This window comes from Carcharhinus amblyrhynchos, chromosome 15, assembly GCF_965287045.1.
Source record: "Carcharhinus amblyrhynchos chromosome 15, sCarAmb.v2.hapA, whole genome shotgun sequence".
Classification (NCBI taxonomy): Eukaryota; Metazoa; Chordata; class Chondrichthyes; order Carcharhiniformes; family Carcharhinidae; genus Carcharhinus; species Carcharhinus amblyrhynchos.
This window is the reverse complement of record NC_137338.1, coordinates 74,384,227-74,400,403: the sequence shown is the minus strand read 5'-3', so window position 1 is coordinate 74,400,403 and position 16,177 is coordinate 74,384,227. Positions and strand designations below refer to the sequence as shown.

The window sequence follows — 16,177 nt, the reverse complement described above, 5'->3', positions numbered from 1 at the left end:
CTGGCGGATTGGAGGATTGCGGTTGAGGTTGAGGTTCCTATATTCAAAAAAGGAAATAGAGATAGTCCAGGAAATTACCGACAGGTGAGTCTAACCTCAGTGATTGGTAAGTTGATGGAGAGGATCCTGAGGGACAGGATTTATGAACATTTAGAGAAGTTTAGTATGCTCAAAAGTAGCACGGCTTTGTCAAGGGCAGGTCATGCCTTACGAGCCTGGTTGAGTTCTTTGAAAATGTGGCTAAACACATTGACAAAGGAAGAGCGGTATATGTGGTTTATATGGACTTCAGCAAGGCGTTCGATAAGGTCCCCCATGCAAGACTTCTTGAGAAAGTGAGAGGGCATGGGATCCATGGGGCTGTTGCCTTGTGGATCCAGAACTGGCTTGCCCGCAGAAGGCAGAGAGTGGTTGTGGATGGGTCTTTTTCTGCATGGAGGTTGGTCACCAGTGGAGTGCCCCAGTGATCTGTTCTGGGACCCTTGCTGTTTGTAATTTTCATAAATGACCTGGATGAGGAAGTGGAGGGATGGGTTGGTAAGTTTGCCGACGACACGAAGGTTGGTGGTGTTGTGGATAGTCTGGAGGGATGTCAGATGTTGCAGCGTGACATTAGATAGGATGCAAGACTAGGCGGAGAAGTGGCAGATGGACTTCAACCCAGATAAATGTGTAGTGGTCCATTTTGGCAGGTTAAATGGCATGAAGGAGCATAATATCAAGGGTGAGACGCTTAGCAGTGTGAAGGATCAGAAGGACCTTGGGGTCTGGATCCATAGGACTCTTAAATCGGCCTCGCAGTTAGAGGATGTGGTCAAGAAGGCATATGGTGTACTAGCCTTCATCAATCGAGGGATTGAGTTTAGGAGTTGGGAGATAATATGCAGCTTTATAAGACCCTGGTCAGACCCCACTTGGAGTACTGTGCACAGTCCTGGTCGCCTCATTGCAAGAAAGATTTGGAAGCTATTGAAAGGGTGCAGAGGAGATTTACAAGGATGTTGCCTGGATTGGGTGGCATGCCTTATGAGGATAGGTTGAGAGAACTTGGCCTTTTCTCCCTGGAGAGATGAAGGATGAGAGGTGACCTGATAGAGATTTATAAGATGTTGAAAGGTATAGATTGGGTGGATTCTCAGAGGCTATTTCCCATGGCTGAAATGGTTGCTATGAGAGAACACAGGTTTAAGGTGCTGGGGAGTAGGTACAGAGGAGATGTCAAGGGTAAGTTTTTCTCTCAGAGGGTGGTGGGTGAGTGGAATTGGCTGCCGTCGGTGGTGGTAGAGGCGAATTTGTTTGGGTCTTTTAAGAGACTTCTGGATGAGTACATGGGATTTAATAGGATTGAGGGTTATAGGTAGGCCTAGTAGGTAGGGATATGATCAGCGCAACTCGTGGGCGGAAGGGCTTTAGTATTTCTATGTTCTAAAATAGTTTTGCTAACTAAAAAGTGTGTCTGGAAGGCATTGCGTTGCTACAGCATAAAAAAGGGTGCAACTTTTCAACACCTAGAGAAAGAAACACCATGATTTTCAAGTTTGCTGACAACACCACTGTAGTGGGGCAGATCTCAAACAATGACAAGATAGAGTGCAGGAATGAGTACAGGAAGGTAGAGAATCTGGTGTACTAGTGTGGCGACAATAATTTCTCCCTCAATATCAACAAAACGAAGGAGGTTGTCATCGACTTCAGGAAGCATAGAGGAGAACATGCTCCTGTGTACATCAACGGGGACAAAGTAGAAAGGGTCGAGAACTTCAAGTTTTTAGGCGTCAAGAGCACCAACAACTTTTCCTGCCCCTTCTCCCCCAATGCTATATTTAAGAAAGCTTACCAAATGCCTCTACTTTCTCAGAAGACTAAGGAAATTTGGCATGTCAGCTATGACTCTCACCAACTTTTACAGATGCACCACAGAAAGCATTCTTGCTGGTTGTATCACAGCTTGGTATGGCTCCTGCTCTGCCCTATACTGCAAGAAGCTACAAAGGATTGTGAACATAGCCCAATCCATCATGCGTACCAGGTTTCCATCCATTAATTCTGTCTACATTTCCCACTGCCTCAGCAAAGCAGCCAGCAAGGACCCCACGCACGCTGGAAATTCTCTCTTCCGTCATCTACACTCTGAAAATGATAAAGTCTGAGGTCACATACCAACCGACACAAGAACAGCTTCTTCCCTGCTGCCGTCGGACCTTTGAATGGTTCCCTTGCATTAAGTTGATCTTTCTCTGTACCCTAGCTGTAATATTAAATTCTGCACTTTCTTGTTTTCTTCTCTATGAATGGTATGCTTTATCTGTATAATGCGTAAGAAACAATTCTTTTTACTGTGTATTAATACATGTGACAATAATAAATCAAAAAGTACTCCAAATGTTAATCAGTGATTAATTACTGCGTTGAAAATGGTTACAATTAGAAATTAATTAATGATAATAATGTAAATTTTCTTCTAATTAATTTCACATTATTCAGTCATTGTTAGAAATAGAATCTTTCACGCCACAATCTATTTGAAGAGATGTGAGAACATGCGGATGTAGACGGTTTTGAATATTATTTCTTATACCTGCTCTATAAATATACAAAATTGGATTTCCTTGATTGTTTAAAAATGGTGATTTTCCTCCCTATTGGATCTACTTGTTTCATGCCTCTTCAAATGCAAAAAAAGGGAACATTGCTGAGGACCTCTTCCAGAACTTGTTTCCAGGTTCTATCCAGTCAGCCAGTATGCAAGAACAGTGAGTTCTTTACTGGCCTTCCGCTCTGTTCATTCTGCACTGGGTCCAGGCTGAGATTGTGATCTTAGGAGAGATTGGTATCTTAGCTTGAACCAATGCGTGGAATCCCTACAATGCAGAAGGAGGCCCATTAAATCTGCACTGAACACAATCTCACCCAGGCCCTATCCACATAATGCCATACATTTATCCTACGTAGTCCCTCTGACACTATGGGTCAAATTTAGCATGGCCAATCTTTGGACTGTGGGAGGAAACCCACACAGACACAGAGAATGTGTAAACTCTAGACAGACAGTGACCCAACCCGGGAATCGAACCTGGGTCCCTGGTGCTGTGACGCAGCAGTGCTAACCACTGAGCCACCATGCAGCCCAAATGGTGAATTAAATCATGACGTTTCTCGATTTCCAGTTATAAGAGGGTCTAAAATAAGGGGGACATTGATTTCAGATTAAAAAGAGATTTATTGACTGAGAGCAATAAGAGCTTTTTTTTTACACAGTTGGTTTGAGAGACTCTGGAATGCACAACCAGAGTCGGTGCTTGCAGCAGGGTTCAGGGCTGTAAATTGCTGTGCTGCTCCCTGCTGTAATTTTGCTGGAAGTGCAGGAAAAAGCCTGTTTTCATACACATCTCACATTGTATTTCCAGCAAAGCTACGGTAATAAAACAGGCCATGTCAACATTTACAAATTGATTAGACTGGCAGAGAGGAAATGGGAATTTCTGGCATAGTAGATAAATATGGCGTGTTTAGACTGAAGGAACTGTATTTTTGTGCGGTAGCTTTTGTGTAATTCAGTCTTTCCTCTGAGAATCCTTGTTGCAATTTCTGTCTGAGTAAAAAACTTGGATCAAATCTCCATTTCAAATAATTAATTTTTCCTAGTAAGAGGACCTTTGGTTCTGCAATTAAGAAGCTAGATAAGTAGTGAACTTCAATGTAAGAGACCTCAAGAGGCTCATTGCTGGGGAGACCAGAAAGAAGAAGCAATCCTTTCATAATACCCAGGACTGATGTTCCCATTAACATTGTTTTTTGCTGTGCAAGGCTGCTTTATTTCTTTGCTTGTTACCTTTCACATTTTTTATGCAGCGGCACTTGGAAGAGTGTTATACAGTTGCACATGTGCATAATTTGAAGGGAACATTGCTGAGAATCTCTCCCAGTAATCAGTTACATACTGCACTCAGTGAGAGTATTGCTGAGCACATTTGAAATTAATTGCATTTCAGCAATATTCTGCAAAAACAATTTTATTTTAAAATTTGCACATGAAACAGGGGAAAACAAGTAATGGAATTGATTTTTGTTGCTTATTTCTCCCTTCACTAATTCTGTTTCCCTTTTCCCAGTCTAATTTGTGTCTATTCTTCTGGAATTATAGAAAGTGACAATCACTTGACAGTGGCACAATCAATGAAGAAAGAGTTTGACAGCTCGGAAACTTCGGATCTAGAGTTTCTTGTGGATGGAAAGATTATCCATGCTCACAAGGCTATTCTTAAAATAAGGTAATGGTCCAAAGTCTTTAGAGACCCACTCATGGCAGAAACTATTAATAACCATGAGAAATAGTTCCCTTAAAATTGATGAGAGATTTATTTTTATGTTCAGAACTACTCTAAAATCTTGACTGCGTTCCAGTGTTTTCTTGATTTTTCAGAGGAGATTTTGCAGATTTGATTTGTTTGAAATATTCAGGCCAGTTGTTCCCCATAATGAATTTGATTTTAACATGGTTTTGGTTTTGTGTACTTCATGAAGCCTCTTTGTGGCTGCAGATGTTATCATTTGGCCTTTAAAATTCTCATCATCATGTTTACATTCCTTCATGACCTTGCCACTCCCTAACTTGAAAACTCTGCCTTTCTACAGTTCTGGCCTCTGATACAACTCTTCACCTCACTTTGGCAACTGTGTCTTCAGTAATCTAGGGGCTCAGATCTGGAATTCCTTTCCCAAACCCCTTTTCCCTCTCCAACTCGCTTGTCCAATAAGATGTTGCTTATACCTGACCTCTGACCAACCACTTATTCTGATGTCTCCTCCTTTAGCTCAGTACTTTTGTCTCCATTACCTCTTATGAAGTTCCTAGAGAGGTTCTGATGTGTTGAAAGTACTGCATGAATGAAACTTGTTGTTTTATTTGTTCATACTTCCTTTCCCACCCCCATTCTTTGTATGTAAATTCTACATGTGAACTACTTGCTGGATAGGCAGTGGATACAGTCGCTTTACAGTGATTGAACTTGTATTCTTCTCCAACAAATCACTTGCTTACTTATCTCTACACCTATCGTAGAATCCCTCCAGAGCAGGAGGAGGCCATTTGGCCCATCGAGCTTGCACTGACAACAATCCCATCCAGACCCTATTCCCGTAACCCCATGTATTTACCCTGATAGACCCCTTGACACTAATGGGTAATTTCACATAGCCAATCCACCTAGCCTGCATATCTTTGGAGTGTGGGTGGAAACTGGAGCTCCCAGAGGAAATCCACGCAAACATGGGGAGAATGCACAAATTTCACACAGTGACCTGAGGCTGGATTTGAACTGGGCCCCCTGGCACTGTCAGGTAGCAGTGCTAACCGCTGTGCCATCCTTAAAATGTATTTTTCTCAGTATTCCTTTCCCCACTCTCAAAAGGACTAATGCAGATCTAGAAAATACATTTAAAGCTGTTAAAATGCAATGTGAATGTACTTTTTTGCAGATTCAGTTTGGCCTTTTGATGCAATTACTTGCAGCACGCTTTATTAGAAAATGTTTTTATCATTTCACTTGTGCAGGTGTGAACACTTCCGATCTATGCTTCATGATGATGAGGTGATTGAGATTGACCAGTTTAGCTATCCCGTGTACCGTGCCTTTCTAGAATACTTGTACACAGACTCTGTCAACCTACCTCCCGAGGATGCGATAGGTACTGTCTTATTTAACAGATATGTATAGTTAAATTATTTCACAATGTCATATACAAATGAAGAAAATGAACCATAGATGTCCCGCTAAAGGTAGGTAAGTTTTTGGGGAGGAAAAGTAAATGGCGTTTGACAGTTGTCATAGTAACAATACATATATAATGTTGGGAAACCTCTGCAGGTCTGGCAGCATCTGTGGAGGGAGGAACAGCATTAATGTTTCGAGTCCAAAATGACTTTGTCATTTCCGAAGAAAAGAGGTTCTGACCCAGGAGGTATATTTCTAAGCCAAGACGGTGTGTTATTTAGAGGGGCTCCAGTGGATGGTAAGATTCATACATGTCTGCTTCCCTCAATCGTCTAGGTGGGAAAGTTATAGAGTTAGAGTTAGGTTTACAGCATGGAAACAGGCCTTTAGCCCAACCTGTCCATGCCACCCTTTTTTTTAAATCCGTAAGCTAGTCCCAATTGCCAGCGTTTGGCCAATATCCCTCTATACCCATCCTACCCGTGTAACTGTCTAAACGCTTTTTAAAAGACAAAATTGTACCCACCTCTACTTCTACCTCTGGCAGCTTGTTCCAGACACTCACCACCCTCTGTGTGAAAACATTGCCCCTCTGAACCCTTTGGTATTTCTCCCCTCGCTGCTTAAACCCAGAGTTGCTGCAGTGCGTCTTGCATCCTGCTACCTCAATGTTCTGGATCTGGAGGGAGTAAATGTTTTGAGGTGGTAATTGGGTTGCCAGTCAAGTGGTTGCTTTTATTGCTGGATGGTTTTGAGCTTCTTGAGTGTTGCTGTACTCATCAAGGATAGTATTCCACTTCACTGCTTTTTAGATGGTGGATGTGCCTCAGGGAATCATTATTGCATTACTTGCTGCAGAATTCCTAATATCTGACCTGCCCTTTTAGCCATAGTACTTTATGGCTGATGTAGATAAGTTTTTGGTTGATGGTGACTGCCAGGGTTTTGATGGGGGCGTCAACAATAGTAACACTATTGAGTATTACCCCCAATCACCTAATGAAGGAGCAGCACTCCGAAAGCTTGTGATTCCAAATAAACCAGTTGGACTTTAACCTGGTGGGGTGAGAGTTCATACTGTTACATCACCATTGAGATAATGGAAAAATTGTCTTGCATCTCCATCTAGTAACCATAGCTTGCAACTGCATACAGATGCAGCTTTTAAACTGTAGTAAAAGCAAAATACTCTGGACACTGAATCTCGGAAAGAAAAACAGAAAATACTGGATAAACACAGCAGGTCTGGCAGTATCTAAGGAGAGAGAAACAGTGCTAACTTTTAGAGTTTGTATGACTCCACTTCAGTGTTAGAAAGGTAGAAGTTACTAGGTTATGCAATCAGAGGAGGTGGAGCAGAATAAGTCGGGGATAGGTGAGGGCGAAGGAGAGATGGACAGTTGAGTAGTCCTTGAGAATATGAATGGCGATGCCAAGGGAAGGCCGACCTGCTGCAAATGTTTAGGGATGGGGAATGGGGGGCTGTTCAGATCCAGGCTGGTGTCCATCACCGTGTCCCTGTGTGAGCCTTGCAGCAGCCAGAAGTTAACCAAGTCTCCCAGATTAGATACATACTCTCCTGCAATCAATCCTGTGGAAATGTTCCTGCCAAGTAAGCTGGTGGAGGCAGGCACGCTGGAGTTGTTTAAGAGTAACTTAGACAGGTACATGAGTGGGTTGGAGATGGGAGGATATAGGAGATTGTTTTAAATAAGGTTCATTAGCATTGGGACGTCCCTGGTAATGTAAAAGGATGTGGTATGATAATGTTTTTCTCTTTTAATTCACAGGTTTTAAGTCGGTCCGCCTTGTTGTCCAACGAGGGACATACACACGATGGGTTGTACTTGGGCTGCTCTTGAATGTTCGAGAGTAGCCTAGTGCTTCACGTCGTTAGTGTGTGTTTAAACTGGACCAGATGCTGGACAACACGACAGCTCAGTGACTATCACTGTTTGCTGTGCAAACACATGGATTTGTGCCAGTGTCTGTGGGAGTTTGCGCATTCTCCCCGTGCTTGCGTGGGTTTTCTCCGGGTACTCCGGTTTCCTCCCACACCCCAAAGATGTGCTATTAGGCTGATTGGAGGTAATAAATTGTCCCTAAATTAGTTTCCCTCAATGTGGAATGCCATAAACAATAGATAAGGGTCATGGGTGGAGGAGGGGGACTGGTAATGTTAAAATGGTGGCGCGGGCTCGTTGGGCCAAAGGGCCTGTTTCCCAGGCTGTTTTTGTTCTTTGATTATAAGGAAGATTTCTGATAGCTTCCTTTTAGTTGTGGTTCAGATGTCATTCAGCTTTTTTCAGGTAGCATTTACTGTGTCTAGTGCAGTTGTAATCAGCAGGAAGAAAGACAAGTGACAATGCTCTATTCAGGGCAGGAAGGTAAACTAAATGTAAATAGGTTATAGAGATACTGGAGAGGGTTCAGAGAAGATTTACTAGTATGATACCATAAATGTGCTGGGTATATCTATCCGGAAAGGATTGACAGGCTTAGGTTTCTTATTGATAAAAAGCTGAGGGGTGACTTCATAGAAGTCTTTAACATTTTGAAAGGTTTTCATGGAGTGTTTTTGATCCTGATTGAAAGTTGGATCTATTCTCTCTCCACAGATGCTGTCAGATCTGCTGAGATTTTCCAGCATTTTCTGTTTTTATTGGCACATAAAAAACAAAATTGGTAACTAAATATTGCAGGATGTAACACTGGAAGGAGGGGTTTAGTTGTACAAGTTAAAAGAACACAGTGGCAGTAGGAGAAATGGATGTAACATGACAGATACAAATCTATATGGATTGATTTAAATGATAAGGGATCTATCACCCTAATAGGGGCATACTATAGATCACCAAATTATTGCTACTTCAGTTCCTTCAAGCATGTAGGCAAATTTATTATGTGAAGAGCGGGCATAAAATAAAGTAACCAGGGGAGATGTCCAGCTACCCCAAATAAACTGATAAGAAGAATTAGCAAAAGAAAAGATGGGAATTGAGTGTACTGGATATTATGTACATGACTCTCTTATTTTTCAGTCCAAAATCAATGTATTCAATTGGGTTCAAGAAAAATGCATTCCATTGAAAGCCAAAGTCAAGCTAGCTAATTATGGGGTGTTACAGATGAACAAAGAATTAGTGAGATTCTCCCAACCAGATCACATTCTGTGCTCTTGCTATCCTCAGTGCTTCTTCCAAGTGGTATTCAACATGGAGGAATACTAACTCATCACTTGAAGAAGGGCAATAGATGGTGGAGTTTTCTTGCCTTTGGTTCCATTTCCACAAAGAAGGACACAAATAACAGGAATGTTGGGGAACACAACGTTTAGTCAGTATGAGGAACTGAAGAAATCAGTACTGGTAGAGAAATGGTGTTGGGGAAATTGATGGGATTGTGGTCCAATAAATCCACAGGGCCTGATAATTTATATTGCAAAGTACTTGAGGAATTCCCTAGAAATAGCGAATGGATTGGTGGTCATCATCCAAGATTCTATAGACTCTGGAACAATCACATTGAAAATAGGAACAGGAGCAGACCATTCAGCACTTCAAATCTGCTCCACCATTCATTATGATCATGGCTGATCATCCAACTCAATAGCATAATTCCCCCCTCCGCCTGTATCCTTTGATTCCCTTTGCCCCCAAGAACTATATTTAACTTCTTGAAAACATAGTGTTTGGCTTCAACTATTTTCTGTGGTAGTGAAGGCTACAGGCTTAATTTTGGATTGATTGAAAGGTAGCTAATGTAAACCCACTATTTAAAAAGGGAGGTAGAGATAAAACAGGGAATTGTTGTGTTGGAGGTGTGAAAAATTTGAGAGCACATGGAAAACAGTGGCAGAATCAGACACACACAGCGTGGATTTACAAAAGAAAATCATGCTTGACAAATCTGTTGGAATTCTTCAAGGATATAATTAGTAGAGTTGATGAGGAGGAGCCAGTGGATGTGGTTTATTTGGACTTTCAGAAGGCTTTTAGCAAAGCCCCACAAAGAGATTTGCATGTAAATTTAAAGTGCATGGAATTGGGAGTAGTGTATTGAGATGGATAGAAAACTGGTTAGCAGACAAGAAACAAAGAATAGGAATAAACAGTTATATCTCTGAATGGCAGACAGTGCTTAGTGGGATATCGCAGGAAGCGATGCTAGGACCCCAGCTATTTACAATATATATTAATAGTTTAGATGAGAGAACTAGTCGCAGTCTCTCCAAGTTTGCAGATGAGATAAAGCTCGGTGGAAGGGTGAGCTGTGAGGAGGATGCTGAGATGCTTCTGTATGATTTGGATAAGCTAAGTGGGCAAATGCATACCAGATGCAATATAGTGCAGGTAAACCTGAGGTTATCTACTTTGGTAGGATGGTAAAAACAAGGGTTAATATCATGTCACCCACGAATAGGCATGAAAGAAATTTTATGAACTGTATATTTTATGCCTAATCATCACTGAGACAGTTCATGGCTTTGTCACAGATGGATTCTTCAGCTAAGTGTCAGGTCTGCCATCTGTGGTTTGCCTATGGATGTGATGACCCCCTCAGCCCATCCATACAGGCTTGTGCTGTGCAGTTACTGGGCTGTTTAAATTGCTCTCCAGCTTTGAGTGAGAATGAACCAAATGAAATTTTTTTTTACAGAATAAATGTTGCCATGATGGATATGTCATTGATTGTAACCATGGTCAGACTGTAGGCATCAGAAAATGATGTTTATGATTTACCACAACAACTTGCATTTATGTACTGTCTTTAACTGAGAAATATGTTCCAGGTGGGCCTGTTCCAACCTGTGACAGTGGCCAGAGAGGGTCTATAGAATTATTTCTGGGAAGTATGAAGTATATAGCAAAGACTGAAGACAATAAGCTTCAGCCTGTTCAGGAAGTGGAAATTGTCGTTCACCCTGGACTAGTTGGAATTGTCCATGAGTCTGTTGTGCCTGATGTGATTGTAGCAGTTGTAATGTATTTGTCACACTGCTGCAATGCTGAAGATTTTCACTGAGTTCAATGATACACAGTTGATATGCATAGTGATATACAGAGTCCATATTTACTAAATGTAAGTATATGATAAAATATTCTTTTAATCATGGTATAAATGGTCTTAGTTTAGATTTTAAAAGCAAAATAGTGCTCCTTTTCAAGACACTAATTTTTAAAAAGGTTATTGTTTTCACCCTTACAGGCCTTTTAGATTTGGCAGCATTTTATGGAGAGAACAGCTTAAAAAACCTTTGTGAGCAGACTATTAAACAGGGCATTTCTGTGGAGAATGCCATCACTTTACTGTCGGCTGCAGTGAAATATCAGGCAAAGGTAGGAGAGTGGGAACAAACTAAATGTGCTAAACCTGTTCATTATGAACCTCCTGCTTGCTTTGGAAAGCAAATGTCCTTTTAGTTAATACTACCTTGATATGACCAAGACAAAAATAGCCATGTGCCATCATTATGCCTGAGCCAGCATATTTGTAGAGTTTTCAAATTAATCTCATTATTCACTCTTTCACCAAAGCCCTGCATCTTTTTTTCCCTTCCAATATTTGATATGGTGTGGAGATGCCGGCATTGGACTGAGGTGGGCACAGTAAGAGGTCTCGCAATACCAAGTTAAAGTCCAACAGGTTTATTTGGAATCACGAGCTTTTGGAGTGCTGCTCTTTCATCAGGTGAAGGGAGGGGTAGGTTTCACAAACACGGCATATGTAGACAAAGACACAATTGGAATGCGAGTCTTTACAAGTAATCAAGTCTCACGACAATGGATGTATGGATACCATGCGGCACTCGGCAGGCAGCAGAGTTCCCTTCCCGTCAGGGAACACTTCAGCAGACAAGGGCATTCAGCCACCTATTTTAGGGTACGCTTTCTCCAAGGCGACCTTTAAGACACATGACAATGCAGAATCGCCAAGCAGAAACTGCACACATGAGGACGGCCTCAACTGGGATCTTGGGTTTATATCACTCTACACGTAACTCCCACCATCTGGCCTGGGCTTGCAAAATCCTATTAACTGTCCTGGCTCGAGACAATTCACACCTCTTTAACCTGTGATTATCCCTCTCTCCACTCGCACTGTCTGTACATGTAAAGACTTGATTACATTAAAGACTCGATTACCTTAAAGACTCACATTCCAACCATTATCTTGCAATTGTGCCTTTGTCTATATATGCCGTGTTTGTGAAACCATCTCTCCACTCACCTGATGAAGGAGTAGTGCTCCGAAAGCTCGTGATTCTAAATAAACCTGTTGGACTAAAGTTGTGAGACTTCTTAATATTTGATATATTCCCTTTTGAAAATTAAATCTGTTTCCAGCACCATTTCGAGCAGTGAATTGTGTTATAATCCAGGTCAGAAAGTCCGGTGTCTATGAAGTCTGCCTGGATCATAAGTTCTGCACTTTGAATTTGGCTAGGATGAGCATGAGACCTTTCATATCAGGTATGATTCAAATGACCCACTTAAGGACTTTTGTTGAACAAAGATGATTTAAATACAGTTAACATGTATAGAAAGAAAATTAGTAATAACTTTTACCAATTTACAAGGAAAAAAAAGCAATCATGACATTGTATAAACCTTAACAACGAAAACACTGTTCCAATGAAACAAATCCCTAAACAAAACTCTATCCACAGGTTTAACACAGTAAAGATTAATGCTCACATGATACTAGAATTTAGGCCTTTGGTTGAATGCTGCAGTTCTGTTGAGGCACACACAGACAAGCTTGGAGTCAACAGCTTCCCAAAACACCAAGGAGACTGTAGTCAAGTCAACCACCAACAGTAGATTTTCTACTCCAAGAAGGCCAGGAACCTTGCTTTCAGCTCACAGCAGAATTTCCAAAGTCAAAGTCAGAGAGAAAAAGAGAAACACTGCTTTCTATCTGATATCCACCCTCTTCTAAACTAAAACTGAAAATGAATCCATACATCTTTTCCTTGGGGAGGAACCACCTGACGTTGACTTGTTAATCTTCCCCCACACAATGCAAGGTCATAAAAGATCCCAGCGTAAAAATGAACAAAATCCCATTTAAGCTATTGAAGTAGCAATAAAAGGACTTCTAGCAGATGGCCCAGCAACAATGAGAGAAGAAAACTGAAAAGGTCTGCTTACAACTGCAGAGAACATGATTAAAAAAAATTAAATCAATTGCAATTAATTGCTTGGAAAGAAAATTTCATCTCTTGTCCTGTCACCCTCAAAAGTTTGTATATACATATCTCTAGCTCTTTTTTGGCTTCTGCATCACCTTTAAAACTGTCCAATTTAGTTAATTTGTCTTCATTATTCTTCTTTCCAGAATGCATCATTTCACATTTCTGTCTGTGCCTATCCTGCCTGTCAATTTCAGCAGTCTCCATATCCTCCTACATTCTGTCACTATTCTCTACATCACTTGTGAAGTATGAAGTTATGGCCTGTATACTGAAGTCCAGGGCATTGCTATATATCAAAAAAGCAGAAGTCATAATGCCAATCCATGGGGAACACCACTGTGTCTGTCCCTGCAGTCTAAAAAGCAACTGTTCACGACTAATCTCTATGTCCCTTAGCAAACTTTGCAACCAGACTGACATGAACTTTAATTTTGCTAACACATTTGCTAATACATTCTCTGGTACTTTATCAAATGCCTTTTGAAAGTTCATTGGCATAACATCAACTGTGCTACTATCATTGACTCTTGCCATTATTTCAACACAATCTCAATCAAATTAATCAACATGATTTTCCTTAAACAAATCCATGCTTTAGCTACCCATGCTTTTCTTGGTTCCAGCAATATCAACTCTGCAGCTGTTTTTTATATATGCATAGCCAGCATATGGAAATTTGAACCAGTCTCACACAGTACCTTCCAGGCTGCTATGCAGCTGCAAACTACTTTGCCAGAGCATTTGGTTTCAACAAAAGCAGTTGGTTTAGGTTCAAATGCGAGCAGCATTTCTTGAATTCTTAGTGAAAGTGCGAATTTTCATCACTTGCTGGGATGAAGTAAAAGTGTTGTCGGCACCTTGCAGACAAAACACCTTATGGTTCCAACTATCACCTATCACTCCAAACATTACGCATCTATGTTCACGTAGTTCATCCATCACATTAATGGTGAGTTGCACTATTAAAGCGTTGTTTAAAGTTGTATGTGAATTTATCACCTGTTATTTTTGTACAATGCTTGGGCATCAAAGGGGTTAAAACATTATACCTATGTGCTGGTAGGGATACTCAAGCAGCTGGTGGATTTGGAAGCAGATATCCAATAAGTTTGAGAACTTTTGCACTAAAGTAAATACATTTAGAAATAGGAGGGAATCAGCAAGCAAATCTGAGGCGGTACAAGATGAAGAGTTATTGACCTGAAACTAACTGTTTCACCACATATGCTACCAGGGTAGTCCCAGTATTTTCTTTTTTTTAATCTTAAAATGGATTTGGAATGCACGTACTATAAATTGCAGGGAATGTGCTAAATGAGATTGGTGAGGTGTGCAGGCACAAGTCACTACATGGGATTATGATATTGTGGCAATAAGCAAGAAGGCAAGGACAGGGAATGTAATATTCTTGGCTATAGGGTATTTAAATTCAGGGAAGGAAAAAATGAAGGGAAGGTATTGATCAAATTAATAAGTACATTATAGCATTGGGAAGGGATGATTTAGTTGAAGAGTCAAACAGAACCTATTTGGTTAGAATTAAAAAACAATAGAGAAACTAATTCACTACTGTATATTATAGTCTATATCAAATAACAGAGGGGATAGAGAAGTAGATTAGTTGGTAAATTACAGAAGGATGTAAGAGTAGAGATAATAAAATTAACCCAATATAGATTGACATTTTAACAGTCTATAAGGCAGAGGGAGAGGTGAATTTCTAAAACGTTTACAAGAAAACTTTCGTGATCAGTTTGTTTGCAGCCATTATGAAAAGGAAGCAGTGGGCTGCCTCTGTTTTGGTGAATGAAGAGGGGCAAGTGGAGCATTTTACAGTGAATGAACATTTGGAAAATACCAATTATAATATCATTAAGTTTAGAAAAGCTACGGAAAAGGACAATGACCAACCAAAAATAAACCAATTTAAGCAAGAGAGGACTGGTTTCAAGTTAGAAAGTAATCTGACCCAGGTGAATTGGAAGCAAACATTTGTGTGTAAAACAGAAATTGAACAATAGGAGACCTTCAGTGAGGAATGCAAAGTAGACACTTTCCTCACAAGGGAGTAAGGAAAATATCTAAAGATGAATAAAGATATAGAGGATATCATGAAATGAAAAATGACAAATAAGATTCACAATACAGGAGATAATCAAATTGAATAGAGAAGTACAGAAGAGATCCAGAAAATCCCTGAATAAAGAAATGAATAAATTAACAGCTAACAACAGGAAACCCAAAAGCCTTTTATAAACAAATAATAAAAGGGTGGGACCATTTTAGAGGATCAGAGGACACAGCTGAGGTACTAAATGAGTGCACTGCATGTCTTCAAAGAGGATGCTGGGAATGTAACAGTAAAAGAGGTAGCAGCCTGAAAGGTACTGTGTGAGACTTGTTCAAATTTCCATATGCTGGCTATGCATATATAAAAAACAGCTGCATGTAACAACAACATTTCAAGGTGTTGATTACAACTCAATCTTGATTCCGCTGTCAGTTGAGGGACCCAGGGCAAAACTGTGGATGCATGGATACGCTTAAAATTGTTGTGAAGGAGTAGCAGACTCAATATTTTTCATTTCTCTGGGTATAGAATGGATCTCGCCCACCAGTTTCACCTAAATAAAGGATGATAGACCCATCAGTTTAACCTAATTATACTAATAATTAAGGCATTTTTGATAATTCTTTCTAATTTAACATTTTCTAGAAAAACATATTCAAATATGCAAGGTTTAAGTATTAGGAGGAGTATTTTTTTCCCGAGAAACAAACTTACTCCACATTAGTTTCACTAAACGCAATCCTTAGCACTGGGCCTCATTGATGAGCTTTTCTCTTCCTCCAGATGAATCCGTTTTAACACATTATTAATCCTTTAAAGTATTCATATTTTAGATTAAAACATTTAACACTTTAATGATCATAGTCAAGTTATATATTTCAGATTTAAACTGGGATCCATGCATACTTAATGATTATTGATTTTTCAAGAGATCAGTCGCCAGTAAAGTTGGTGAAAATGACTATTTTGAAAGCATGGAATAATTTGAATTCCTCCAAAAGAAAAATTAGTATAAAAGTGAAAAACTAAGATCCTGAAATAAAGTGGGAAGGACACTATAAAAAAGAAAATCTTGGACAACAAGACAATTTTATTTTAAAGCTGAACAGTTCAAACAAGGAATATTCCAGTTTGCTTTTGACCAGGTTGTCCCATTCTCTGTAATATCTGATTGATAGTGATTGTCTTGGTATA

At 40.1% G+C, this 16,177-nt stretch overlaps 1 protein-coding gene across 3 annotated transcripts in view; it reads left to right on the top strand.

Annotated features, from left to right (window-relative positions):
• LOC145353446 (RCC1 and BTB domain-containing protein 2-like) overlaps positions 1 to 16,177 on the top strand; it is a 63,087-nt gene that overhangs the window by 43,017 nt on the left and 3,893 nt on the right. For all 3 annotated transcript variants that reach the window (XM_080204225.1, XM_080204226.1, XM_080204227.1), the window contains 3 exons: positions 4,145 to 4,271; positions 5,555 to 5,688; positions 10,923 to 11,053. In XM_080204225.1, coding sequence (XP_080060351.1) covers positions 4,145 to 4,271; positions 5,555 to 5,688; positions 10,923 to 11,053 — 392 coding nt within the window. The remainder of the gene's footprint in view (positions 1 to 4,144; positions 4,272 to 5,554; positions 5,689 to 10,922; positions 11,054 to 16,177) is intronic.